Raw genomic sequence first — 27,382 nt, 5'->3', positions numbered from 1 at the left:
ATGACTAATGGGTCTCTTGCTAGATGTAAATAATAGACCCATTGAAAGGTTTTTTGAGTCCTCAACATTAGTCAGGGGCTAAAGAGTAAATCCTCCTCTCAGTGTGAGCAAAGCAAAAACCCTCTCTAGACCTGTATTAAAATAATGACTATGCAAGGAGCAGAGTTTTTTGGCATTTAAAATAAAATTAATAAAGAATATTAAAATGTGTCTTACCTAGCTTGTTGCCTGCTTTAATTGGCACAAGTTCAATTTCTAAAATGTAGTTTTAAAAAATCAATTCATAAGCAATTGTAATAGAAGTCCTTGTTTTATTACAAAAATGAAAACGATCAGTTTGATCAAAAAAGTCTGCTCACAAGTTTATACATGAACATTCTTAAGTACAAAAATCTACTTGAAACACCATATTTTTAAAATATGATTTTCATTTTTTAAAGGGATATTTTGACATTTTATCACTTACTGAATATCCATTTAAGGATTAGATCTTTAATTTTTTTTTTATGAGTAAATGTAATATCACAACAAGGACAATTAGAACATAGACCTGGACACAATCCTTTTCATAGTGTAATAGTTGAAAGTCTGAACTCATTTTTTTATGAGGTGAAGACATTTTAATAACCAGCCCTTTATATATATATGTATATATATTCAAAATTACTTGCTATACTGACATGACTTTCAGTTAGTTTTTTTTCCTTAAGGCTACAAAGATTTCAAATGTGTTGAGAATTCTAGACCACTTAATGCAAAAATTAAAAAAAAAAAATTCTCCAGTAAAAAGTAAGAAATAGCATTTGTTATTAGCTTTTAAGTGAAATATTGTCCCAATTACTAAGTAAATTATGTTACGTGTGAATAGGGAAGACAAGTTATCAAATATCAAATTTTGCTTTGTTTATACCCCTCATTAAAAAAATGTGCATTTCCCCCCAACTCCCAACAATGCCAATTATGAAATCAAAATACTTTTTTCCATCAGGTTGGCGGGGGAGGATAATACTGTCCATAATTCCAGGGATTCTGGTAATTATACTGTAAAGAAAAACAAACAAATTATCAGCGCTACCTTGTTACTTTTGTCAGAAAAAGTTGTTCACCAAAATTTAAACTCCCATTTTACAGATAGTCTGAGGCACACAGTATCTATATAAGTAACACCCTCCTCCACCCCAAAAAGCACATAAGTGCTAGAATTTTTTTTTTTTTTAAACCCTTGTACTTCGGTGTATTGTCTCATTGGTGGAAGATTGGTAAGGGTAGGCAATGGGGGTCAAGTGACTTGCCCAGGGTCACACAGCTGGGAAGTGGCTGAGGCCGGGTTTGAACCTAGGACTTCCTGTCTCTAGGCCTGACTCTCACTCCACTGAGCTACCCAGCTGCCCAAGTGCTAGAAATTTATGTATATCTACTCCTAATTCAGCAATCAACAAATAAATACATTGAAAAAACTAGTTGTGATACTCTTCCTTATAAAAATCTGAAACATTTAGCAAAGAAAGCCTATACTTATCAGGAATAGCACCTAGTAATGTGTGAAAAGGCTAGCTGGAAGACTGGACTGGAAGTTGAGGCCTAAGTTTTAAAAACTCCTCTGACCCTTACAATGACTCATGGGACAAGTTATAATCTTCTTAGTTCCCAACCAACTCAAAGACAATCTGCTTTATTTAGATCAGTTCCACACTGATAAAAATATAGATCAAAACAAGAATTTACTGACCACCTAACTTACTACATGCATTACATTATCCTTTTATTAGAAGACAAACAAAAAAAATTAAATGAAACTTTCTTAAGGAAGCTTACATTCTATCTGATACCCATACACCTCACATACAATCAAATGATGAGTGGAAAAGATGAAAAAGTTTAAGAGAAATTAGATCATATAGGACACAGCCCCAAGACTGAATTATTTATACTTACTTGATACCAGGCACTATAATTATATGCAGCTTGGTTAGCTTGGATGTCTCCATCTATCAACTGAGTAGATGCTAAACTTGCATCTTCTGTGTGTACTTTTTTTTCATCTGGCTCTTCTGCCCTATTAAGAAAAACAAGAAGAATTTAGTATATTAAGTTTTGGTTTTTTTAAACCTTTATCTTCCATCTTAGATTCAATACTGTCTATTAGTTCTAAGGCAAAAAAAAGTACAGATCGGGCAATGGGGTGATGTGCCCAGGATCACACAAAAAGTATCTGAGGCCAAAACAACCCAGGACTTCCCATCTCTAGGACTGGCTCTCAATCCACCAAGCCACCTATCTGCTCCCATCTATTAAGTTTTAAAAAACCACATCTATGTCCTTCAAAGCAGTTTGAAACAGGTAAATGAAGGAATAAGGCTCTTGTACTCACTGATAAATTCTGGTATCAACTAAACTTTATTGTACTTTGTACCTTTTTTAATTTTTTTTTTAAACCTTACCTTTCATATTATGATAAATACTATGTATGGATTCAAAGGCAGAAGACTGGTAAGGGGTAGGCAATGGAGGTTCAGTGATTTGCCCAGGGTCACACAGGAAGAGCCTGAGGTCATATTTGAACCCAGGACCTCCTATCTCTAGGCCCAGCTCTCAATCCCCTCAGCTGCCCCCTACTTTACACCTTTTAAGACACGTTCTATGTTGAAAAAAATTTATTTCTGAACCAAAAAAGAATGTGGGACAATTTTTTCTTATATAGGATATTCCCTAACATGATTTGTATATTCGACAAGATCAGATTTAAAATTTGAAGGGGCCTTCTAACTCCCTCATTTAACAAATGAGAAACTTTTGATCTTACATACCCATTTTCAGCTTTCCTTTTTAAAGAGTCTTGTTCCTTTAAGAGTATTTGATGTTCATCATAAGCGTCCAGAAGCCTGAATTGGGGGGGGAAAGATGCCTTAGGGTTTTTCCCATACTTTGAACTACAAATTAAATAATTACTTTTCCCAGAAAAACTGTTCTTTCAAAAATAAAGTCTTTAAGCTTTGTAATAGTAATAAGTTTATTTTGTAGTTAAAAGAAAAAAATCTATATAACATCAAATGAAAACAAAGTTTTACAAACTTGAATACTTTAAACTCCGACATCAAGCTGTCAGTTTAAAATTTTATGAACTACTTTTGATTCTAAAGTAAAAGTTCCCACATTTTATATTTCTATGAAAGTGTTTTTTCCCAAAAGACAAAACTGTATGAAGTTAACATAAGAGACAGTGAAATGCCCAAATATTAGTTTGTATTATAAGATACATATTGCAAGTCACTTGACCCCCATTGCCTACCCTTACCACTCTTCCACCTATAAGTCAATACACAGAAGGGTTTAAAATAAAAAAAAAAAATCAACAAAACAAAAAAAAATAAGATGCATATTATTTTTAACATGATTTCTGGCACTTAAAAGTTTTTTCTATATGAATGGAGACTATTTAATAACAAGAGAAATCCTACCTTAACTCTTTAATTTCAATGATTAAAGCTACTTTTATTAATTGTGCCTCAAGGGAAAAAACCATCCAAAATCATGAGTAATCATATTTGTATTTTTGTATATTTGTAACATATTTATTTAACATAACATAATCTATATTTGTAACATAATGGTACAAGAAGGGAATAAGGAAATTCCTCAAAATAAGTTTTTAAAAGTTGTATTATTTCTTGAGAAACAGGAGTTGAAACACAATGATGTTATGTTTCTATTTCTTTCATTTACTTAAGTTCCCAATGCTTAAAAGATTTTTCTAGCAAAGTAAAGACTGGCAGGTTCTACTATACTGGAGAGGCTTTGAGATATGCCCTTTGTTCCAAAATGTCTATTTCCTGAGGATCAGTTAGCTAATTACAGAAAAAGATCTCCAGACAACCATATTAGGTGATAAATTGTTTGGCAAACAACATAAAATGAAGATAAACATTTGTGAGGCCCTCTTCTATTCATTTACTATGAAAAGCAAGCTTCATCAAGGGACTTGGGTTCTCAGGGTCTCAATTTCCTCATCTGTAAAATGGGGGCTGAGCTTATACAATATGTTCCTGGAAAGGGGGAAATAATAGTAAAGAACAAAGTTTTTAGAACATCTATGAACACTAGTTATTGGCAGACTCAGAGATCCCATGAATCTTGACTCAGTCCAGATCTTTAACCTCCCCATAACAAGTTGCCTCCCTCGATAGAATCTTAATAAACTAGATTTTAGCCTGTAAGTTGCAATTGTCTTTATGGTGATTTTTTTCAAAATCTCCTCATGATTACTGAAATAAAAGATGGACAATCATCCACTGAAATGTTTCGTGTTGCCTTTTAATTCGTTTAAAAAAACAACTTTGGCCAAACAGCCCGGGGGGGGGGGGGGGGGCGCCTTCATGAGAATCTTTGAATCATTCAGATATTCAGCAAGTTCCTTTGGCCATTCAGTTTTGTTTTGTTTTTTGATGTGATTATTCCTCTGGACGTTCCTGTTAATAGATGATACTATGCTGAATGCATGAGGCCCCTCAATGAGGTGTCAAATGAACAGCCCTTCAGAGCCCCATGTGGCACCCAACTGCAAATTGAATCAGATTAATTATATAATTATATCATAAGTATCAAAATAAATGAAAATACAATAAAACATAAAAAAATTTTGATTATCTTCAGTTCAAGCCACAATTAGTAAACATAGACTGATTTTTTTAATATAAATCAAGAAGATCTATAATCGAAGTAATTTAGAAATTTCCTCCAGCAATATAGTCTGCAGCCTATCACTGTCTGGCCATCATGCACAACTGCTGTTCATATTTTCCTTTAAGTTCACCAGAGAGGGACCATCAGTGTGCTATGTAGAATTCTCCTCACATCCTAGAGGCACCTGTGGAGCATTCTGGCTGCCCACCTGCTATCCCATCTTCTTTTTCTTCCAAAGACATCTTTTACTCCTGTATGTCTTCAGGGGCTCCCCATGAGCTATTTTTTACAGCCTACTCAGGCTCTTTGTGTGACTGAGTTCACTTTTAGTTGTATTCCATGTCTTGTTGCCCATTTGCCAACCCTGAGAGAATGTTGGCATTAAAAAAAGATGGACTTTTTAACTTTCGTGGGAAGCTTGGGGTTATTAAAAGAGCTTTGTGAATCCACAAAGGCAGTACAGCAATATACATAGCAGCCTGCTCTCCTCACATTCAACTCTAGCCCTGATTCACTATCCATCTTAACTATTTGCCCCATATGCACATGGTGATAGGTGAGCCCTATAGGCTGAGCAAACTAATGCTTATAGGAATCTGGGCAATTCTTCATCCACTTGGTCTTTGCTGTGAGGGTGGTCAAGCCAGGTTTCTTTGAAGACACTCTTCAAAGTTCTGGGGCTTGATGCAGTTAACGCATTGGTATCTACGAGCCAGAGCATGTGGAGAATCTCTCCATCCACAGAGAATCCCCTTTTCTACTTGGACTCTGGCCCTCATCACCTCCACTTGCAGGGCAGTGATTTTGGCAAGCCTACATCTTATGTCTCTTGGGCCTTGTTGGATATTTATGATCAGGAAGTCATTCAACAGGGTTTTTTTGTGTTAGATCTTTCAAGAAAGTATAAATATCATAGACATATGCCAGGAGAACCTTATCGTAAAGTGGCATTTTTGTCCTTCCAAACAAATGACCAGAGTGATTGTGTGCATGATGTGCAGTTTTGCATTCTCTTCAGTTAACTGTGAAAATGGTATAGATGTGAGTCTGCAATTCTCTATCAATATCCCCAATCAAGGATGCCCTCAGATTCATGTAAGAAGTCTTTAAGATTTTGTGTAAATGGAACAAGAGGGATTTAGGTCATTGTTATTCTCCTGAATGCCCTTTTCAGTGATATTAAAGCCTGATTTTCTCCATGCCTTTGGAATGTCTGCCTCCTTAACTACTTTGTGTATCATCCCCCAGTCTTCACAAATGGATGAAAGTAGAATAATTAACATCACTTCTCCACTTCCTAGTTTTGATGATCCAATACAAGTTTAAATAAGGTTAAGATTAAACTGTTTCAATAGTACATCATCTTGCTCTTATTTTCCTTTCTCAAAAAAACTAAGTCTAATGAGTAGATTTTTGACTAGTCAACTAACTCAGAAATAATACCACATCAATAACAAGTTTTTCCCCCCTGGTATTAAATATAATCTTTTTCTTCCTTTACAGTGATAAGTCACCATTTCCAATGCTTACTAGTTTTTTGTTTTTTAAAGGAAAGTCAGGTGAAAATTAAGGTGAAACGCGCCGTTTTGGTCTTTCTTCCAGAACTATTCTTTCTGGTGTTCTTAAAAGAAATGGGAAAATTTGGAAGAAAAAGATAAAAAGATGTTCTATACAAGTTGAATTTAAAATGTCTACAGATGATCTAGTTTAAGACGCCCATATATAGCTACTAGTGTGGAACTAGAGCTCAAAAAACTGACTTGGGCAAAAAAGAATAGATAAGGGAGTCTCTTGCAAAGAGATATGACAATTAAACCCTTTGGAACTAATGAGGTTACTAAGACAGTTTATAAAGAGAGAAAAAGAGGGTTCAAGACAGAACCTTGAAGTATACCCATAGTAAAAGGATATGGATATGGATGATGGGGCTAACAAATGTAAAATGATTTGGGCCTAGAATGGAAGACAGCATGTGGGCCTGAACAAGATTAGTCTTTCAAGTTGCTACAAGACTGGAAATCAAGGAATACTACTTCTATGAAGAATCGGGAACCAAAAGGATCATTAAAGACACAAAGTAGGCACAGCACGTTTCAACACAGAATTACGACCAAGAAACAGTAAGACTGAGAAAGATGTCACTGAGATATATAACTTTCAAGGGGAAGCTGGAATGCAAAAGCAAATTTTAAAAAAAGACTTATTACCCACGGAGCCTAAAGACAGACCCATGACACATTAGGGATATCCCATTTTGTATCATTTACAGGAAACGATAGAAAGGAATTACATAAAGCAGAATGGCATAGCAATACACAGAAATCTGGATTTTACCTAAAGAGAACTTGAGTTGGAATCCTGGCTATGCTAACTTCTTATGAAATCTTGATAAACTAACTCAATCTTCTCTGGACCTATTCCTTATCGCTAAAATAAGGACTGGACCAAAAGTCTTAGTAATGTTTCAATCTGTTAAATCTAGATAGAATTTAAGCTTAAAACCACACTAAGACTTCTGGGGTATCCTACAGTCCCTTTGAGTTCTCAATCTAAGGCATTTTTATAAGTATTTCTTTAAAATGTAAATTTTGGAGCTAACAACAATTACAAAATAAAACTCAGATTTTGGTCAAAATATTGTTTTTCCCAATATCAATCTGTTTAGATTTTTTTCTTTTTAAAGTATGTATTAAAAATAACATGATTGTACCAACATTGCTTGTGTCCTCTTTTGAACTTACTTCTGATCTATGTGTTTCATGAAAATTTTTCATTCTTTGCTTCTCTAATTACATTAAGCCCCAAACTCCAATGTATTTTTTAAAGCAATGAGACTTGGGAGGGTGGGGCACAAATTGTGTTACAGAGTAAACCCTGGCAAAAGAATTCCCTGTACCAATGATATCTAAAATCTTCTGCAATCCACAAGGGGCTTTGAGAATGTAAATAACTTGTGCAAGGGTTTTATTATGTGCATATCAGATCCAGAGCTCCTGCATACAAGGCAGTTCTCTGCCTGCTCTATTGTGCTACTTTTTCAAAATTTAAAACCCTTAAGACAGAAGGTATCAGTTTCAAGGCAGAAAAACAGTAAGGACTAGGTATTATTGGGTTTAAGTGATTTGCCCAGGGTCACATAGCTATAAGTCTTTAAAGTCAGATTTGATCCCAGGATCTTCTGTCTCCAGACTGGCTCTCTACCCACTGAGCCACCTAGCTGCCCCTTGTGTTACTTTTAAGATTTCATTTTAAGATTAAAAAGCTCCCTGTAAAAGTATTGCATTTTATTTCAAGATACCTAAAAGTTTCTTTAAGACTAGGTTCTAATTACTAATTACTCTATTACTAGAAGAGCTTAAAAATGATTAACCACAGTCTCTCCTCACTACAATATTCCTTATCAGATAGCTATTAGAACAAGCTCTCACTCTTTCTGCTTCAAACTCCCAGTGGTTCCCGAATGTCCTCAAAACTCTTAAAATTGACTTTTTAAGGCTTCCAATAAGTAAATGTGGTCACTACATGTAAATAATCTCCTCCCACTCATCAACCAAATAAGTCTTTCACTACAGCCAAGCTTATTTCCTTAAATAGCCATAAATTTAACTAAACTGATTCCTACCTCTTTCTAATATGGGATAACATTCCTTCCTTCCACCCCAATGCCCCATCAAACATCTTAAAATACAATAAAGGGGGCTAAATTCATGTTTCTTTCAATAACCCTTCCAGGGCACATTTCATACTTCTGGCTCGTAAATAAATATAATAAATAAAAACAAGATAAATTTTGTTAAATTCTTTCATGCATGTATTATCTGCTCAAAGTGGGTGCAATTTTTCATGCTGTATTGCTTTTATCTCTTCTCAGTTATCTGAAAATACTTAATAGAGAGGAGGCACTTAAGATTTTCTTTGAAGTTTCCTCACAATTCAAAAAGCATAGTTCTCATTGAAAATTACTATATAACATGAAGAAAGCCATGCAAATAAGACATCCACTATCTGTATTTCAATGTAATTTGCAAGTAAGATTACTCTCCCAAGGCTCCTAAAATCCTTTAGTTAAGAGCTCATATCAGGACAGCTAGTAAGCCTCATCTTCAGTTAGGAAAACTCTTCCAGAGTTCAAATCTGATAATGTATGAAATGAATCCCCTTTTAAAAAATCCTTTTGTTCTCAAAACAAAAAAAAATATTTTGTTCTGTAAAATGAGCTAGAGAAGGAAATGGGAAACTGCTCCAGTATATCTTTACCAAAAAACCCTAGAAAAGAAAGTCTTAATAAATAGAACTTAATAAAAAGAACTCTTAATAAAGCCAACTGATATATTACACTTGCCCTTTTTTCTTACTAACATAAATTTATACAAAATTGATGATCAGGAGCTCTTTCTGCTGAATGTAAAGTAAAATAATTTTTGGAATACTTTAGCAAAAGAACTGGCATTTAAGAAACTGAAGATTGAGAACAACTTTAGAGTCAGATAATATCTTCAAATGGAAAGGAGAAATACAAGGGGGAAAAGGGAGAGTAAGAGTATCCAAAGAAGAAAGTGGTACATATTATCTTAGTTATCCAATCCACATATGAATTTTTAAGGGCATGGAAAATTGTAAAGAAACAAAATCATCATTTGATAAATTCCTTGGCAATAGTGTAGAAAAAATTTTAATATTTAATTTAGAAGGAAAAACTTCCACAACTATGTAAACTTCTGAATATTTTTTATAAGTCAATGTTCATTCATTCATCTTTCAAGTGAATAGCAGATTTAATGTCTTACTTGTTCACATCAGAACCAAAATCTTCTAGAAACTCCACTTTTCTCTGAGAAAATGTAATTCTCATTTTAATAGGCAATGAACCATGTATTGCCTTGTCAAAACAGGTGAGAATATTGTCTTCATTTTGTTTGAGGTCCCCACTATATTCCATTTCAAGTAAATTGAGGTATAATTTTGTGTTCTCCTATACAAAATGAAATACAAATAATATTAACTGCCTAAAAACAAAGAACAGAACTTAAAAACATTAAAAAAACAGTTAAAATCGTAATGCTATTATACATTATAGCAAAATTATATAAATAATATATAAAATTGGGGGAGGGGGGACAAGAGCACCTAAATACACAAAAAATTAAGCTCACAAAAAATGTTATGTCATGGGAAACAAGGGGAGCAGACTACTCACAAGCAGGAGTCTCAGAGAAAAGGACTGTGTAGGAATTGATGTTTTAAGTTCTATGAAATCAATTTTTAAATGGCAGGGAATCAAATTACATTTTCTCCATGAGACAATTAATAAAGGATCCATGGGACTTTATCAAGTAGCAGATGAAATGGTTAGAATAATGCTTTAGAGAAAATGGTTTAGAGAGAAAAGAGCAGAAGCAGGGAGAATACTGAAGATGCTACTATAATAGTCCAAGCATGAGATGATGAGGGTTTGGACTGAAGCAGGAAAAACAAAATTAAAAAACAAGTCCCAATTCTCCAGAAACATATTCGAAATTATATAACATAGTAAAAAGTGTTCCATGCTTAAAAAAATCAGCATGCTGTCATGAGAAATATGAAATATATGACTATTGCTATATTTAGAATATATTTTTAACAAATGATCTCAATGGCTGTTTTTTGCTTTTGAAACAATAATTAGTTTTGTTGTCAAATGTTTAAGAATAGGCAAATATATATTGTCCCATCCTGGGCTATACTTTCATTATTATGTGTAATTCAATTCCTCCATTTAGAAGCTGGATTAATAGTAACATATAACAGATATTAAAATAGGGGTATGATTATATGAATTTTAATATCAGCCTGATCCTTAATTTTACTGGTATAGGAAACTCCAGTCGTGAAAGGTTAAGTAACTTAGGGTCAGAGAAGAAGACTAACTAAGGTAGTAATCAAGTCCAGATCTTCTTGACATTAGCTCTCTATAATCTATAATATATAACCATATAATCTATATATGATGCCTCCACCCCTTTATATTTGATTAATGGTTAAAAATAAGAATGGCAACATCAGCTTAGAGGGACTGGTGTCTTCATGTAGTAATAAAATATATTACATACAGACCAAACCTGTCATCACTGTTGCCAGTATAGTAAAGCATCTGCTTATTTGTCTATATTTTGAAATCTCAAATGTATAGAAATACATACTTTATCTCTCTCAATGGCTTCCAAGAGCACTTTTCTTGATTTTGGAAGGTTCTTCTGTATCTTGAAAAGATGTCGAGCTAGTTTTATAGCATAAAATGAGGATTCATTATTTGATTTGGCATTCTTAACAGCATCCTGAAGCAACTGCTCAGCTTCCTCCATGTTTCCATGTCGTCGTTCTAAACTTACTCTCCTCAAACGAACCATGGCCAATCCTAAAACACATTCTTCAAATGTTCTCAGAATGCTCCTTGCTTCATTAATATTACCTAAAAGTAGTAAATAAATATTTAATATTTTTAAAAAGCCTTCTCCCACAACCTTCCCATTCTTTTGATTTGATTTTGGAATTTTTACTTTAAATTATAAATAAAATTTCAACTGATATTACAAATTCTTACCCTGCTGTTCTTCAAAAGCAGCCCATAGCATGTGAACCATGGGTTTCTTTGGAAGATGTATAGTACAAGCCCTGCTGTAGACATGTCTCACTCCTTCGATACTATGGTTTTCCATGTACTTGGCATACTACACACAGAAACAGAGTAAACACTGAATAATTTATGACTGAGTAGGCCATTAAATACATTTCAGAACAATAAAATTCTATTTTTAAACCCATTCAGCACCTTTATTGAACCACTAGACTAGTTTCTGTAAGGAAGGACGAAGAGAGGCAACGAGGTTGGCATATGCAGCAGTCAAATCTGGTTGCAAGCAGACCATCTCCTAATGCAACAGATATAGTTACATGAACAACATTCGACAGAGGTACAAAAAAGGTTAGTCACTAGATCAATGTTTGTAATCTATTAAAATTCATTAATATGTTATTTTCTCACCTTAATCCAAAAGTCCTCATAGAGGGCACATGATATGACACATCTTTCAAAGAGCACCACAACACGTTCATGAGTCCCATTTTCAATTTCAAATTCTAAGTATTCTTTCCAATTTTTCAGTTGTGCTTTTTCCAATGGTTTCACATGGAAATAAGGTCTTTTAATCTGAAATTAAAAAACAGCATGGCAGTGCAATATAAAATGTGCATTTAATAATATAGTTCAAATACTAGTCTAATGTCTAGATATTTCTAGATCTGACATTCTATTAGGATTTTTTGTTTTATTTATATCCTTTGTAATGGGTATATGTGGGACATAGTGTTTTTCACATTCTAATATATTCATTTAAAATTGAATGTTCATCTAAAGAACTGGGCATTATGAATACATATATTTTAAACTACTCATGGACTTTTCAGCAATATTTAATAATTATGATCTAGTTCAGCATGACTACTAATGGATTCAAGAACTGGAAAAACATGATTTTATGTTAATACAATTTAATACAATGCTATCTCCTGGAATTAAAATAAATTATTTTAGAGACTTAAATCTAGGATATATAGTTCAATTAGAAAAGCATAATTTAAATGTCTTTAAATATTTCCTAGTTAAGGGGGCAGCTGAGTGGCTCAGTAGGTTGAGAGCCAGGCCTATGGACAGGAGGTGCTAGGTTCAAATCTGGCCTCAGACACTTCCTAGCTGTGTAACCCTGGGCAAGTCACTTAACTTCCATTGCCTAGCCCTTACCACTCTTCTGCCTTGGAACCAATACATTGATTACAAGATGGAAGGTGAGGGTTTTAAATATATATACATATTTCCTAGTTAAACAAACACAAACATAGAAACATAAAGTCAAGTTTTAATACAGCATATATACTTCAAGTATTTCTACTTACACCTTCTTCAAATGTCCATCTTTTGCTAACCTCATGCTCATTATAATTAAACATTTCTTGATGAATTTCGATAATTCTATGTCTCATGTTTTCTATTTCAGTGATTAGCTTAGGAGAGAAAAAAAAGAGTTAAAAAAATTAAGTTGCATGCCAAAAGATTTATACCAGCTTGTTTTAATCTCAGAATTACACACACACACACACACACACACACACACACACACACACACACACACACACGTGTTTTATTTAGAGATAGTACCAATGTTAAAATCATCCTTAATGGGATTTTTCCACTATTAAAAAATCAAAAACATCATTTTTTGACTTCTTGAGGTTTCTAGGTTGCATATTATAATCAATAAATTCCTTTGCTAGTTATCTTTAAAAGGTAAATTTTAGCTTCTATGCAAAATTAATAATTTCAATAAATAGATTACACAAATTACACTCAAGTCAAATGGGTAGAGCTGAGTCACTATTTTCCTTCAAGAGAAGGAAATGCCCGTTACTTAAATCATTTCATTTTCCAAATAGAAACGGGCAATTTACAATTCAATACATCATATAACAGCAATCAAGACGACTATGCAAGTAGAATTTATCATATACTAAGCAAAGGAACTTTGACATTTTATTTACCTTTGCAGGGTCTGTTATATCTTCAATTCCAGATGGTAAATCATCACCAGGGGGACCGTCATCACCACTGTGTCCATTTACAGAAGCCAGTTCTCTTCGTAACTGAATAAACTGCTCACTAGTTAAAAGATCTCGAGGCAAGTTATTCTGTACGTGTTCTTTAAACCTACAAGATGCAATAATACATATATATATGTATTAAACATTTAGAAGACTCAGTCCATCTTATTCTTTTAGAGAAAAGATCCATTGACTTTTTAATGTTTCAGAATTTAAAAACAAGAAATAAGATCTGATATAATCTGAATCTATTCAGGGGAAGTTTTTATAACAAAATGATCCAGTATCAGAGATAACAATGTTACTTATACCTATACACATTCAAATACAAAATGGCATAGTATGACCAAGATTTACATAAATGTTATAAATCAAACAAATTTAATTTCACTTTGTCATATACTTTTGAAAATATTCAGATGGGTGAACTCAGTAGATTGAGAGTCAGGTCTAGAGATGGAAGGCCCTAGGTTCAAATCTAGCCTCAGACACTTCTTAGCTGGGCAAGTCACTTAATGCCAATTAACTAGGCCTTCTCACTCTTCTCCCTTGGAACCAACACACAGTATTGATTCCAAGATGAAAGGTAAAAATTTTAAAAAACCTCTTTAAAAAAACCTCACAAAATTGGGCCTTTTCTTTAGAAAGCAGTCAAAGTCAGCTGAAGATTTTAAAAAAATACTTAATTCTAACATAATTTCCTTACAGTGTAGGCAAATACTACTTCTCAATGTTTTGATGTTATCAATCCTATAATTCTTCTCAATAAAAACTGCATTTTATAGGTTTATTCAAGAAAATAGATAAAGCATTTATTTCTTTCTCTATAGGACTCTCCATATTTGCCTGTTACAAAACTGAGCAGGGGAGGGGACTCAGAGAAGAGAGGAAGTGAGAAAAAACTGTATATGTATGTATCTGTATAGATACAAATATATTCAAAAGTACTACTCAAAATTATTTTTGAAGTTTACTTAAGGTATACTTAAGGCTTAATTTTTCTACTTACCTCTGGAAATGATGACTATAGAGCTGTGTTGGAATACCAAGAATACGATCATATATTGTTGTAACCTCTCTCAGATTTCCCTGTTCATTTTCCCAGTTTATGTACATTTCCCATAATCTGTCAGATCGGAAATCTGTTCCTGCAGCTAAAACGGCATGCTCAAAAGTTCTGAAAAATGAAATTATTCCTAAAGTTATCTGTAATGCAATAATCTTGTAAATATCTTATAATCTAATCTTAATATTAAAATTTATTTCAACCGAATCCTATATAATTACAGAAAAAATTAAATTCCATGAAGGAATATCCACAATGATCCCTCACATCAAGTAGCACAAAACTACACATATTGTGCACATTTAATTCAAAAGGAAACTTGAGTTACAAACTGAAATGTCACATAAACAAATGTAATAAATCTTTTTTTAAAACAAGAATAACAAACATTGCACATAAGGTGCTTAATAAATGTTTGTTGAATTAAGTACTGCACAGGGAATTCTCTAACACCACACTGAAAAATACAAAAAAAGGAAAAAGCGCATAATTAATGATACATAAAATTGTGTGTAAAATCTCTTATTTCCTCTGGTTATATTTAGCCATATGATATTTCTTTAAGACACAGATCAATATTTGGGTAGAACTGAACATGCTCAAAAAATTCAACCCAACTACATTATAATTATAAGAAATTGGGAGATGAAAATAGACATGTCAAGGTTGACAAGTTTTAAACAATGGTATAAACATGTATTTCCATTGGATTTGATTGGAAGGGAACCAAGGATAAAGGACAGAACATGCTTGGAAACTATAGTGACTTGAATAAGGATGAGTCCCTCCCATGCCAGACCCTGTTATTTACAAATGTTCCTCTGATTTTTAAGAAATGAAAAAAAAAAAGAGTAGATTTTAAAAATAAATAACCAAGCCTAATGTCATTTCCTAGAGCTATTCCAGAAGATATATTTGAAAACATAGTTTGTGATCCAGAAAAGAAAGCAGGTCACCAAGTACCAACATTGACTTCCTAAGAAGCAGTCTTGACAATATAACCTTACTTCCTTTTAAAATGGGAGGTCAAAAAAATATACCATAGGGGGCAGCTGGGTAGCTCAGTGGATTGAGAGCCAGGCCTAGAGACAGGAGGTCCTAGGTTCAAATCTGGCCTCAGACACACTTCCCAGCTGTGTGACCCTGGGCAAGCCACTTGACCCCCATTGCCTACCCTTACCAATCTTCAACCTATAAGTCAATACACAAAAGTTAATGGTTTAAAATAAAAAAAAAAAAATATATATATATATATATATATATATATACACATACACCATAGCAAGGATATCAACATATTTCTTGTTGGAATGCAAACTCCTTTCAAGCAAGGGTTATATACAACTTTTTCATTATATTTGAACTGCCGTGGCCTAACAGTGCCTGGCACCTAATAGGAGCTTAAATGCTTGGTGAATGACTTAAATACTCTTAAACAATATCATTTCAATTAGGATACAAAAAAAAAAAGCAAGTTGGTTAAACAATCTTATGAAAAGTCTTGATTAACAGATATCGATTTAGAAGCAGGTTTCTAATGTCAAGCCATGAAACTCTGTACTCACAGAATTGTAAAATTACAGATTTAGAAGCCATCAAGTCCAACATCCTCATTTTACAAAAAAGGGAACGGAAGCCCAGAGACATTAGATGACTTGTAAAAGGTTGAAACAGGTTCCAAGTGTCTTTTCATAATTATGTTTATCAAATATTTGGATGAAGACATGAACAGTAATTTTATCAAGTGGTTGGCTAATATGAAGCTGAGCTAGCTATGAATATAAGTAAAAGAATTAAGATGCAAAATTATCTAAAGAACCTGCAATAAGTTAAAACTTAAAAGGTATAATTTAGTAGATGTTTGGTTAATAATAAAATCAGTTAGCATTTATCACTCTAAGTGCTTTATAAATATTACCTGATTATATCCTCACAACCACCAGAAAGATGTTATTATTAACCCCATTCTAAACATAAGGAAACTTAGGCAGGCAAAATTTAAATGGCTTGCCATGGGTCACAAGGATTTGAAGTTAGCTCTTATTGACTGCAGGTCCAATGCTTTATTATCAACTGTATCATCTAGCTGCCTTTAAGAAAGAAAATCAACTGCATGAAAAAGAAAAAAACTGATTCAAGAGCTGTTGAAAGAAAAAAGATCAGAAGGTTTAAGGCGGCGATTCCCAAAGTGGGTGCCACCGCCCCCTGGTGGGTGCTGCAGTGATCCAAGGGAGTGGTGATGGCCACAGGTGCATGGGGGGGGGGGGAGAATAACTATAAGGGGGCAGTGAATAACTGTAAGGGGGCGGTGATAGTATGTGACAGGAGCGCTAAGTAATATTTTTTTCTGGAAAAGGGGCGATAGGCCAAAAAAGTTTGGGAACCACTGGTTTAATGTTTAGGCTGTCATTAATAAAAGAAGAAAGTTCTTATCAAGAAAGCTAAGAACGCCAACATTATCTTTACTGGTCAAACTGCATTTGGAGTAATGGACTCTATATTTTTAAATTTCCAATGAAAACTAGAGATTCAATAGAAGGGGCAAAACAGAATATTTACAAACCAGTTTATTTAAAGAACATTTGAGGGAAAGGAGGAAGCTTTAAAAATAACTGGTTTAAAAAAGACTGTCTTCTAAGAAAGGGCAGATAGACTTGTTCATGAAAAAAGCAGAACTAGAACAAAAGATACCAATTAAAGTAGATTTTGACTCCACCTAGTGCTGCCTATAGTTTTATCTACAGGTACCCAAATAATCAAATGAATATATGGTCTCACTGATTCAGTAGTTAATATCAATAATGCAGTCTGAAACACATTTTTGCCTACAGATTCATGTGTATCTCTAGATATGTATGTCTAATGATATATATAAAAATAAATCAATAGATTGAGATATATATATATATACATACACACACAAACACATTTGCAATTGTAACAATTGTATCCAGAGAATTAACCAAAACAAGTCAACTGGCACAATAAGACCAAAAGATCCAAAAATGTTTTACTCATCATGCATATGACTTAACACCAGCTGGAGGCAGTTGCTAAAAAAGAAGCAATCAAGCTACAATATAAATATATTTTGCAAAATCTTACTAAGAACAACAATGGACAATTATAGGTAGTGCCATCTATTAAAGCAGAAAAGTGGTGACAGTAAAATGTTATTAAGTTTTTTCCTCTAAAATCATTCCCCTTCTGTGTTTGAATCAATAATATGTATTGCTTCTAAAGCAGAAAAGCAGTTAAGGGCTAGGTAACTAGGTTTAAGTGACTTGCCCAGGGACAGATAGCTAGGAAGTTGTCTGAAGTCAAATTTGAACCTAGGATCTCTTATGTCTAGGCCTGGCTCTCAATCTACTGTCCTCTCTGAGTAAAATTATGGATTCTGGGAAGATGGCAGCTTAGATGGAGCAAATCTTAAAACTTCCGCACCCTTAACACACCTAGTTAGAAAACAATGCGCTTCAAGAAGAAAGCGGACCAAATCTAATAAGGGGAACCCTACTGCAGCACAACTAAAGAGGTACACCAAGAAAAATGCTTCAATTCTTGAACTGTCGGGTCTGAGGGTGTAGAAGGGGAATCCTAGGACGCCTCCCCCACATCCTGTGCAACCATCTGGCCCTGAGATAGAGCCTTGCTGGCACTGGAGAGGTGACTAGAGGGGAAAACCAGAGAAACACAGCAAAAACGCCTGGAAGATGGTGGCTTAGAAAGCCAGACCTCAGACCGCAGACAGCTTGGCTTCCTCAGGGCTTCAAGAGGAAAGAAAACCAGATCAAGCACAAGGACAGCGCAGGGGGACCCCACTGCTGGATAGCTCAGCTTAGCCTCCTTTATTGTCCCCCCCACCTCTCTGAGGTTTTAGCCTCAGAGCAGATTAAGAAACTACTCCAATCAGCACAGGCTCAATAACATCAATTAGACAGACAATAAGTCTTCAGAGGGCAGAGAAAGTAACTACAAACTTCCAATGCCAGTTGGGGGAAGATCTTTCATCAAAGGTCATAAAAAACGTGTGCTCAAACTAGCAGAACAAAAAAGGAAAAAATATAAGTAAGCAACAGAAAGAGAGAAAAGAAAGGACAATTGACAGCTTCTTTCAAGGAAGTGAAGAGAGCAAATGAAATAGAAGAGGAAGTAGTTCTAGAGAACTGGACACAGGCTTTGGAAGATCTCAAAATTCAATTAACTCAAGAACTTCAGGAACTCAAAAAGCAATCAAGAGAGGCTGAAGACAATTTGAAAAAGGAAAAAATGAACTAAAACAAGAAAATAAAGTCTTAAAAGCCAGAATTAGCCATCTTGAAAACGAAGCAAAGAAGACAAAAGATGATCTACAAAGAAAATCAGACCAGAAGGAAAAGGATGACCAAAAAGCCAGGGATGAAATTCAGTATTTAAAAAACAGAACTCAACAACTAGAAGCAAATGACTCCATACGGCAGCAAGAATATATTAAAAAAAATTAAAAATTTGAGAATATGAAACACCTCATTGATTCAACCAAAGATTTGGAGAACAGAGCTAGAAGAGACAACTTAAGAATTATTGGTTTACCAGAACATCATGATAAAAGAAAAAGTTTAGATATAAGAATTCCTATAAGAAATTATCAGAGACAATTGTCCTGAAATTCTCAACCAAGAGGGAAAAGTGGAAATTGAGAGAATCCACAGATCACCTCCTACATTTAATCCACAACTGACAACTTACAGGAATATTATAGCCAAATTCAAAAAATACCAGACAAAGGAAAAAATATTACAAGCTGCTAAAAAGAAGTCATTCAGATATCATGGAAACACAGTTAGGATAACACAGGATCTCGCTGCATCTACATTGAAGGACAGAAGGCATGGAACACAATATTCCAGAAAGCAAGAGAACTGGGTCTACAACCAAGAATCAACTATCCAGCAAAACTGACTATATTACTGCAGGGGAAAGTATGGTCATTCTGAGTAAAATTACTTTAAAGAAAGTTTGACCTAATAGTCAAATTAACAAAATAACCCCCAAATCATTAAATGATCTAAAATAGAAGGAAAATAACTGAGTAAAACAAATCCTTGCTGAAGGAAACTCAACTATATGGGGCTTGGAAGGACTGAAATAAAAAGTATCTAAAAGAGCTAAAAATGCCCATGATATAGAAAAACACCTGACTTTATTTTTATTTAAAGGGGGAATGGAGGGGAGAACAACATTCACAAGAATAACAATGGCTACTGACCTATATCTTTAAAGACTTCAAAGAGAACAAAACCAACACCTAGGAGATAACATCACCTACTCAAGACAAATGCTTAGAGGCTATAAACAAGCAATTTTCATTGTCAAAAACTGAACTTTGCTTTAAATTTCTGCACTTAAACACAAAACCAAAGATGCATTTTATTTTATATTTTTTCAGATTTAAATATTTTATTTTAGAAAAATTTTCCATGATAACATGATTCTTGTTTTTACTTTCCCCTTCAACCCCCGCTCATCAACTGCCCCATATCCAACATGCATTTCCACTGGCTTTAACATGTGTGATCAATCAAGACTTATTTACATATTATTGATAATTGCGTTTGAGTGGTCATTTATAGTCTACATCCCCAACCATGTCGGCATCAACCCACATCTTCAAGCAGTTGTTTTTCTTCTGTGTTTCCTCTCCTGTAGTTCTTCCTCTGAATGTGCGTAGCATTCTTTTCCATAAATCCCTCAGAATTGTCCTGGGTCATTGCACTGCTACCATTACAGAAGTCCATTACATTCAATTTTACCACAGTGTATCAGTCTCTGTGTACAATGTTCTTCTGGCTCTGCTCCTTTCACTCTGCATCAATTCCTGGAGGTCTTTCCAGTTCACATGGAATTCCTCCAGTTTATTATTCCTTTGAGCACAATAGTATTCCATCACCAGCATATACCACCATTTGTTCAGCCATTCCCCAATTGAAGGGCATACCCTCGTTTTCCAGTTTTTTGCCACCACAAAAAGCATGGTTATAAGTATTTTTGTACAAGTCTGTTTATCTATGATCTCTTTGGGGTACAAACCCAGCAATGCTATAGCTGGATTGAAGGGCAGGCAGTCTAAATTTTAGAGCTCTTTGGGAATAGTTCCAAATTGCCATCCAGAATGGTTGGATCAGTTCACAACTCCACCAGCAATGCATTAATGTCCCAATTTTGCCACATCCCCTCCAATATTCATTACTCTCCCCTGCTATCATTTTAGCCAATCTGCTAGGTGTGGGGTGGTACCTCAGAGTTGTTTTGATTTTCATTTCTCTAATTATTAGAGATTTAGAACACTTTCTCATATGATTATTGATAGTTTTGAATTCTTTATCTGAAAATTGCCTATTCGTGTCCCTTGCCCATTTATCAATTGGGGAATGGCTTGATTTGTTATACAATTGATTTAGCTTCTTGTATATTTGAATAATTAGACCCCTGTCAGAGTTTTTTGTTATAAAGATTTTTTTCCCAGTTTGTCATTTCCCTTCTGATTTTGGTTGCATTGTTTTTGTTTGTACAAACCCTTTTTAATTTAATATATAATCAAAATTATTTATTTTACATTTTGTAATTTTTTCTAACTCTTGCTTGGTTTTAAAATTTTCCCTTTCCCAAAGATCTGACAGGTATACTATTCTACGTTCACCTAATTTTCTTATAGTTTCCTTCTATATATTTAAGTCCTTTACCCATTCTGAATTTATCTTGGTGTAGGGTGTGAGATGTTGATCTAAACCTAATCTCTCCCATATTGTTTTCCCAATTTTCCCAACAGTTTTTGTCATATAGTGGATTTCTGTCCCAAAAGTTGGGCTCTTTGGGTTTATCATATACTGTCTTGCTGAGATCACTTACCGCAAGTCTATTCCACTGATCCTCCCTTCTGTCTCTTAGCCAGTACCATATTGTTTTGATGACCGCTACTTTATAGTATAGTTTAATATCTGGTGCTGCTAGGCTACCTTCCTTCACGTTTTTTTCATTATTTCCCTCCCTTAATATTCTTGATCTTTTGTTCTTCCAAAGGAACTTTGTTATCGTTTTTTTCTAATTTAGTAAAAGTTTTTGGTAGTTTGATATAGGTATGGCACTAAATAGGTAAATTAATTTGGGTAGAATGGTCATTTTTATTATGTTAGCTCGTTCTGCCCATGAGCAGTCAGTGTTTTTCCAATTGTTTAGGTCTAGTTTTAATTGTTAGGAAAGTGTTTTGTAGTTGTGTTCGTATAATTCCTGTGTTTTATTTGGTAGATAGATTCTTAAGTATTTTATATTGTCTAGGGTGATTTTAAACGGTGTTTCTCCAAAGATGTATTTTATATATGATGCAGAAAAGAGAAAGGACTATATGTAAAATAGCTCATCTTGATTGCATATAGCTTTCTACTTTCAAAGTTGTCTGTTCCTCTTTGTTTCCTTCTGAACTTTCTTCAAAGAGGAAGTTTTCAAAGGAAGAAATTCAAGCTATCAATGATCACATAAAAAAATCTTCCAAATCAGTAAGAACTACAAATTCAAACAATACTTTGGTTCTGCCTCATACTCAGACTGGCAAAGCTGAACAAAAAAAAAAAAAAAAAAAAAAGGAAAATGACAATTGATGGTTATGGAGAACAAGCATAAAGAACCACTGGTGAAGCCATGTGCAAATAGGCATCTCCATTTTAGAAAGCTTTGGAACTACTACTAAAAAGTCACAAAACTTGAATAACCTTCAATGCAACAATATGTGAATATTAAGCTCATTAAATAAATTAAAAATAATACTCCAAAGCTTTAAGGCAGGCTTGCATACAAATATTTACAGTAGCACTCTGTTGTGGCAAAGAAGTGCCAAAGAATTGGGGAACAGCTGAAAAAATTATAGTAGCACATGAATTAGCTATCAAAAAAATTTTAACAACTCTGATTAGTGCAATGAGAAGTTATGATTCAAGAGGACCAATGACAAAGTATATGTCCTCCTCCACCATCATCTTCCTTATCATTTACATAGGTCTTTAAGGTTTTTAAATACTTTATAATTATCATTTAAACCTCATAACAATCCTGAGATATTAAGTATGTCCATTTACAGATAAAAAACTGAGGCAAAGAGCATTTTAATGCTTTGCCTAGGGTCACTTAGCAGTTCTTAAGTGCCTACTATATATTCTACTGTGTTATGTGCAATAAAAATGTCTTTGATTTTAAGCTCACTTCTAATTAGGGAGACAACATGCAATCAACTATGTATTAACAATCTATATACAGATAAATTGAAGATAAGCAAGAAAGAAGGCAACTAGCAAATCTTAAATGTTAGTGAAAAATAATGATACTATAGGACTACTTTTTTTTTCTTTATTCCAATCACACGAATCCCTATATCAGTGATAGTGAACACCTTTGGGGGGGCGGGGGCACGACACCAGGCCCACCACCCTACTCCATCAGACCAAGTGCCATTCCCACTCCACCAGGGACAGTAGGCCATGCTCCACCGCCACAAACACAGGGAAGGGGAGAAAGCACTCCCATTGGGCTGCTGGGCAGAAGGACAGGTGAAGTGAGGAATGTCCTCAGCAAGTGTAGGGAGGGGGAGGGAAGTGGCCAGAACCCTAGGCTCCCCATTAGCTCTGATGTCTGTGAACTGCCCACCTTACCCACTGTGGGTTCCCACTGGGCTGCTGGCCAGAGGGTTGGGGGTGTGAAAAAAAAATGTCATCAGGTGAGGTGGAGAGGGGGAGGGGAGCAGCTATGCCCAAGTCCCTCTACCATGCTAGTAATAAAATGGGGGGAGGGCTGTGTGCCCACAAAGAGTGCTGTGTGCCATAGGTTCACCATCACAACCCTATTATACCATAGCCCTATTATGAGCTGTTACTACCATTACCCTTAGTCAAACCTTATAGGATATCTATCTGCCTATGTATCTCATCTACCCATCACATCTCCTTGCCTGTCCTATTCCCAATTAGCTGAAGCTTTTAACTTCCAGCTTCTCATTACAAACCTTCTAATCTAAAGCTGCCAAACCTCATGAGACTGGTCATAAGCAGGCAGCCTCCTTATTCCAGTTAGTGTCTGAAGCCATGTTTAAACCCAGTTCTTCCTGAATACAAGTCTGGCACTCTACACAGCACCACTCTAACAGTACACAAAAAGACATACATTTTCAGACAAGAATAAAAAAAATTTTTGTTTGACTTGATTATAGTTGTTTGCTACATGGAGGGACTTTTATGTGGCATGAAGAGATTTATATAAATAGTAACAGAGATACAAAAAATTCTTTAAAAGTACCAATGAAGTAGTTTAAAAATATACAAAAAGAGAGTAGGAAGTTCAGAATAGACTAGAGAAAACCAGGTCACTGCTGGTACTATCATTTTAACTATATACTAAAATACATTTTAATTTATGTATTGGACATACATAACTAGGCATATTCAGTTTCATATACAATCCTTTTTCATTGGCCTTCTTTGTATGAGGAAATGTTTATGTTCTTTGAATTTCCAGTTTATACTTTTGTTAATTGTTTTAGAAACCTTTTAAAAATGACAAGAAAATTCCGAGAAATATGGGAACTTGTGATTCAGAATTAAATGAACAGAAGCATAAAGAAAGATTTGTAGAAGTACAACAATGTAAAGAAAAACAATGGAAGAACTTAGGAACAATCATGATTTCAGAAGAGTGCTAATAAAGCCTATGTCATCCCTCTTGGACAGAGGTTCTTAATCAAAAATGAAAATGAGGCATTCTTTTTCAGATATGACCAACACCTGAATTTGTTGTTGATAACTATGTCTGTTGGATCAAGGGAGAGCTTCTGGGAAGGGTGGACTGGAACAGTAGGGACCCTGAGGGTATAGAGCAAGTGGGTACTAATAAGGATGTCAATTTTTCTTTTAAATAAAGGAATATTGTGGGCAGCTGAGTGGCTCAGTGGACTGAGAGCCAGGCCTAAAGACATCAGTTCAAATCTGGCCTCAGACACTTCCTAGCTGTGCAACCCTGGGCAGGTCAACTTAACTCTCATTACCTAGCCCTTACCCCTCTTCTGCCTTGAAACCAATACACAGTTTTGATTCTAAGATGCAAGGGAAGGTTTTATATTTAAAAAAAAAAATGAAGGAATATCAATGAAACATTTTAAAAATACACAAGAGACAGAAGAATAAACTTCAGAATGGGTCAAAACCAATCAAGTGGACGCCGGCACTCTGCTCTACCTCCCAGCCTGGGCCACCTGGAGCCTCAGTTCTGTGTGTTCTCGGTGGACTGGTGGCAGGGAAGCGCTGGTTGGCAAGACCTGGGCTCTTAACTAGCTCTGACCAGGAGGCAGCCAGACTCAAAGAATCAACCCCGCTTTGCTGCAGCCAGACCCCCCGGGGGAGATCGGAGACGCTGTGGAGCATCATGAAATTCCAATACAAGGAAGATCATCCTTTCGAGTACTGGAAAAAAGAAGGGGAGAAGATTCGGAAAAAATACCCAGATACAGTCCCTGTAATTGTGGAGAAGGCACCTAAAGCCAGAGTTCCTGACCTGGACAAAAGGAAGTACCTGGTGCCCTCTGACCTTACAGTTGGTCAGTTCTACTTCTTAATTCAGAAACGGATTCACCTTCGGCCAGAAGACGCCCTATTCTTCTTTGTCAACAACACTATCCCCCCTACTAGTGCTACCATGGGCCAACTTTATGAGGACAACCATGAGGAAGACTATTTTCTCTATGTGGCCTACAGTGATGAAAGCGTCTACAGGAAGAAGAAGGCATTGCAGAACAGAGCTGCTGGATTGGCTGGGGGAAGTTTTCCACATGTATGATTGGGAAATGGGGATGGCATCCCTCCTTCCTGCCCTCCTCCCAACCCTGCAAATTAGCCTTTGTTGTGCTGGATAGAAGGGTCGGGAATTTGATAGGTTTTCAGATAGTCTCTGTCCAGGGAGGACTTCCCAGTTTTCTTACTCTGGAGGTGGGAAACCCAGTTTGATACATTGGTAGGAGGGGTATGGGTGGGAGAGGCAGAAGAAAATGCTCTATGACTACCCCAGTATTTGACCAAACTTGTTTTTATCATCTCTCCTTGGCGACATCTCTTCCATAGTTCTACTTCGGGCTTTATCCTCCCCCCCTATCCCTAGGTATCATTCTCAGAGGGGAATATGGCCCTAGAGCTATAACCACTATTGCCTGGCTTATTGGGCTTCTGTCTCCAGACTTCACTTGAAAGACAGTAAAAAAAAAAAAAACAAACAAACAAACAAAAAAAAAACTGACATGGATTATGGAGGATAAAGGGGGAATGATCACTCCTTTAGTCTTCTATGTAGGTATTGGGCCAGGAGCTCATATCTCTGCCCCACTTGTCATTCCCTTCTTGTCCTTCTAAATTGAGAAGCAGGCCTGGGACCAAAGAGAGGAAACTTGTTCGGCATTAGGACCCTAAAATAGAACTCCTCTTTTCTTCACCATTCTGCTTAACTTCCATCCTCCTGTTTTATGAAATGTCCCAGTGATGGTAAAATAACTAACAGAATGTGGCTCTGAGTTCTGTGGACTTTGGGAAGGAAGGTAGGCAGGATATATCCCTAAAATTTAATTTATGGAGAATCTTTGTCCCAGCCTCTTCTCTGGGCACTTTTTAATACAGAACAAGAAGCCCTATCTGCCCTGGACTTAAATAACCTTTAAACATTCCCACCTCTTAAGTGTGAACCTTCCCAGTCATTCCTAAACCTTGCCATTCTGGATTTGGGGGAAGGTTGGGGGGGGTGGGGTAAGCTCCCTCCTAGCATTCTTGCTCCCGTGCACACATAAATGGTTGATAAGTTCAACTCCCTTGTTCTGTATTCACTCATCAAAGCTGCTAGTTAGAAAGTTCTGGGTCCTGATTTATTATTTTGTCTCTTTTGATTATTGTTTTATCTTTTGGGGAATGGGGGGCGGGGGAAGGGAAAGAGTTAAGCTCAGCCATTTTAGTTCCATCTTTGCTTTGTTGGAAACCTGGTCCCCTGTGATGGGGAGACACCTCTCTTTGTCAGTTGTACTAGCTGCAGGTTCCTGTGTAAATGAAGTTTTTGCTTTCAGGGCAAGGAAATAAAATAATTGCACACTTTAAGATAAAAAAAAAAAATCAAGTGGGGGCAGCTGGGTAGCTCAGTGGATTGAGAGCCAGGCCTAGAGACAGGAGGTCCTAGGTTCAAATCCGGCCTCAGACACTTCCCAGCTGTGTGACCCTGGGCAAGTCACTTGACCCCCATTGCCTACCCTTACCAATCTTCCACCTATAAGTCAATACACAGAAGTCAAGGGTTTAAAATTTAAAACAAAACAAAACAAAACAAAAAAACAATCAAGTGTAGTTTCATTACTTCAGTATATATACATATCAAGGCTGTGTATGTGTGTATGTGAAGATACACACATACAAAAAATATATAAATTTTTTAAAATGTTCAATTGCAGGGGGCAGCTAGATGGTTCAGTGGATTGAGAGCCAGGCCTAGAGATGGGAGGTCCTAGGTTCAAATATTGCCTCAAACATTTCCTGTGTGACCCTGGGCAAATCACTTAACCCCCATTGCCTAGCCCTTACCACTCTTCTGCTTTGGAACCAATACACAGTATTGATACCAAGATAGAAGGTAAGGGTTTTTTAAAAATGTTCAATTCCATATAAAAATTTCCTGTTATATTAAATTGTATGTTTGTTCATTTCATGATAAAAAGGGGGGGGGGGGAGCCACAGAAGGAGCCAGGACCCAGTCATACCATTCAGGAATGTGGAGGGAACAAAGCCTGTCCTAAACATACAATTTCTATAGAGGAATTGAGGCTGGAGATGTCTTTAAACAGCAAAGTCCTAGTACAATGAAAGAAATATTCTGGCTTAAGATATATCCAAGAAAATAACCCTATAACAAGTACAAAGAGAAATACTGAAGAAGTTACCTCCTCTATAACTTTCTCCAGATCTA

At 35.5% G+C, this 27,382-nt stretch overlaps 2 protein-coding genes and 1 non-coding gene across 3 annotated transcripts in view; 1 reads left to right on the top strand and 2 right to left on the bottom strand.

Annotated features, from left to right (window-relative positions):
• Positions 1 to 266: 266 nt before the first annotated feature.
• The window catches only part of PRPF39 (pre-mRNA processing factor 39), a 42,656-nt gene continuing 15,540 nt past the window's right edge, over positions 267 to 27,382 (bottom strand). Inside the window, exons 5-14 of the mRNA XM_044664907.1 lie at positions 14,321 to 14,488; positions 13,252 to 13,417; positions 12,610 to 12,717; positions 11,702 to 11,866; positions 11,261 to 11,387; positions 10,860 to 11,128; positions 9,468 to 9,652; positions 2,808 to 2,882; positions 1,936 to 2,056; positions 267 to 1,041 (exon numbers count right to left, since the gene is read on the bottom strand). Of these exons, the coding sequence (XP_044520842.1) occupies positions 985 to 1,041; positions 1,936 to 2,056; positions 2,808 to 2,882; positions 9,468 to 9,652; positions 10,860 to 11,128; positions 11,261 to 11,387; positions 11,702 to 11,866; positions 12,610 to 12,717; positions 13,252 to 13,417; positions 14,321 to 14,488 (1,441 nt within the window). The 3' untranslated portion in view covers positions 267 to 984. The remainder of the gene's footprint in view (positions 1,042 to 1,935; positions 2,057 to 2,807; positions 2,883 to 9,467; positions 9,653 to 10,859; positions 11,129 to 11,260; positions 11,388 to 11,701; positions 11,867 to 12,609; positions 12,718 to 13,251; positions 13,418 to 14,320; positions 14,489 to 27,382) is intronic.
• On the bottom strand, positions 10,711 to 10,796 carry LOC123238549. The gene has a single exon (XR_006505703.1). It is a non-coding gene; the product is annotated as a small nucleolar RNA SNORD127 (small nucleolar RNA).
• LOC123237778 (gamma-aminobutyric acid receptor-associated protein-like 1) lies at positions 24,818 to 25,258 on the top strand. The gene has a single exon (XM_044664908.1). It carries the CDS (start codon positions 24,818 to 24,820, stop codon positions 25,226 to 25,228), a length of 411 nt encoding a protein of 136 aa, XP_044520843.1. The 3' UTR covers positions 25,229 to 25,258.

Source organism: Gracilinanus agilis, chromosome 2, assembly GCF_016433145.1.
Source record: "Gracilinanus agilis isolate LMUSP501 chromosome 2, AgileGrace, whole genome shotgun sequence".
Lineage (NCBI taxonomy): Eukaryota > Metazoa > Chordata > Mammalia > Didelphimorphia > Didelphidae > Gracilinanus > Gracilinanus agilis.
This window is presented reverse-complemented; position numbering and strand designations above follow the sequence as displayed.

Coding starts and splice junctions, on each gene's coding strand:
- LOC123237778 (XM_044664908.1), top strand. CDS start 24,818: ATGAAATTCCAATACAAGGAAGATCATCCTTTCGAGTACTGGAAAAAA.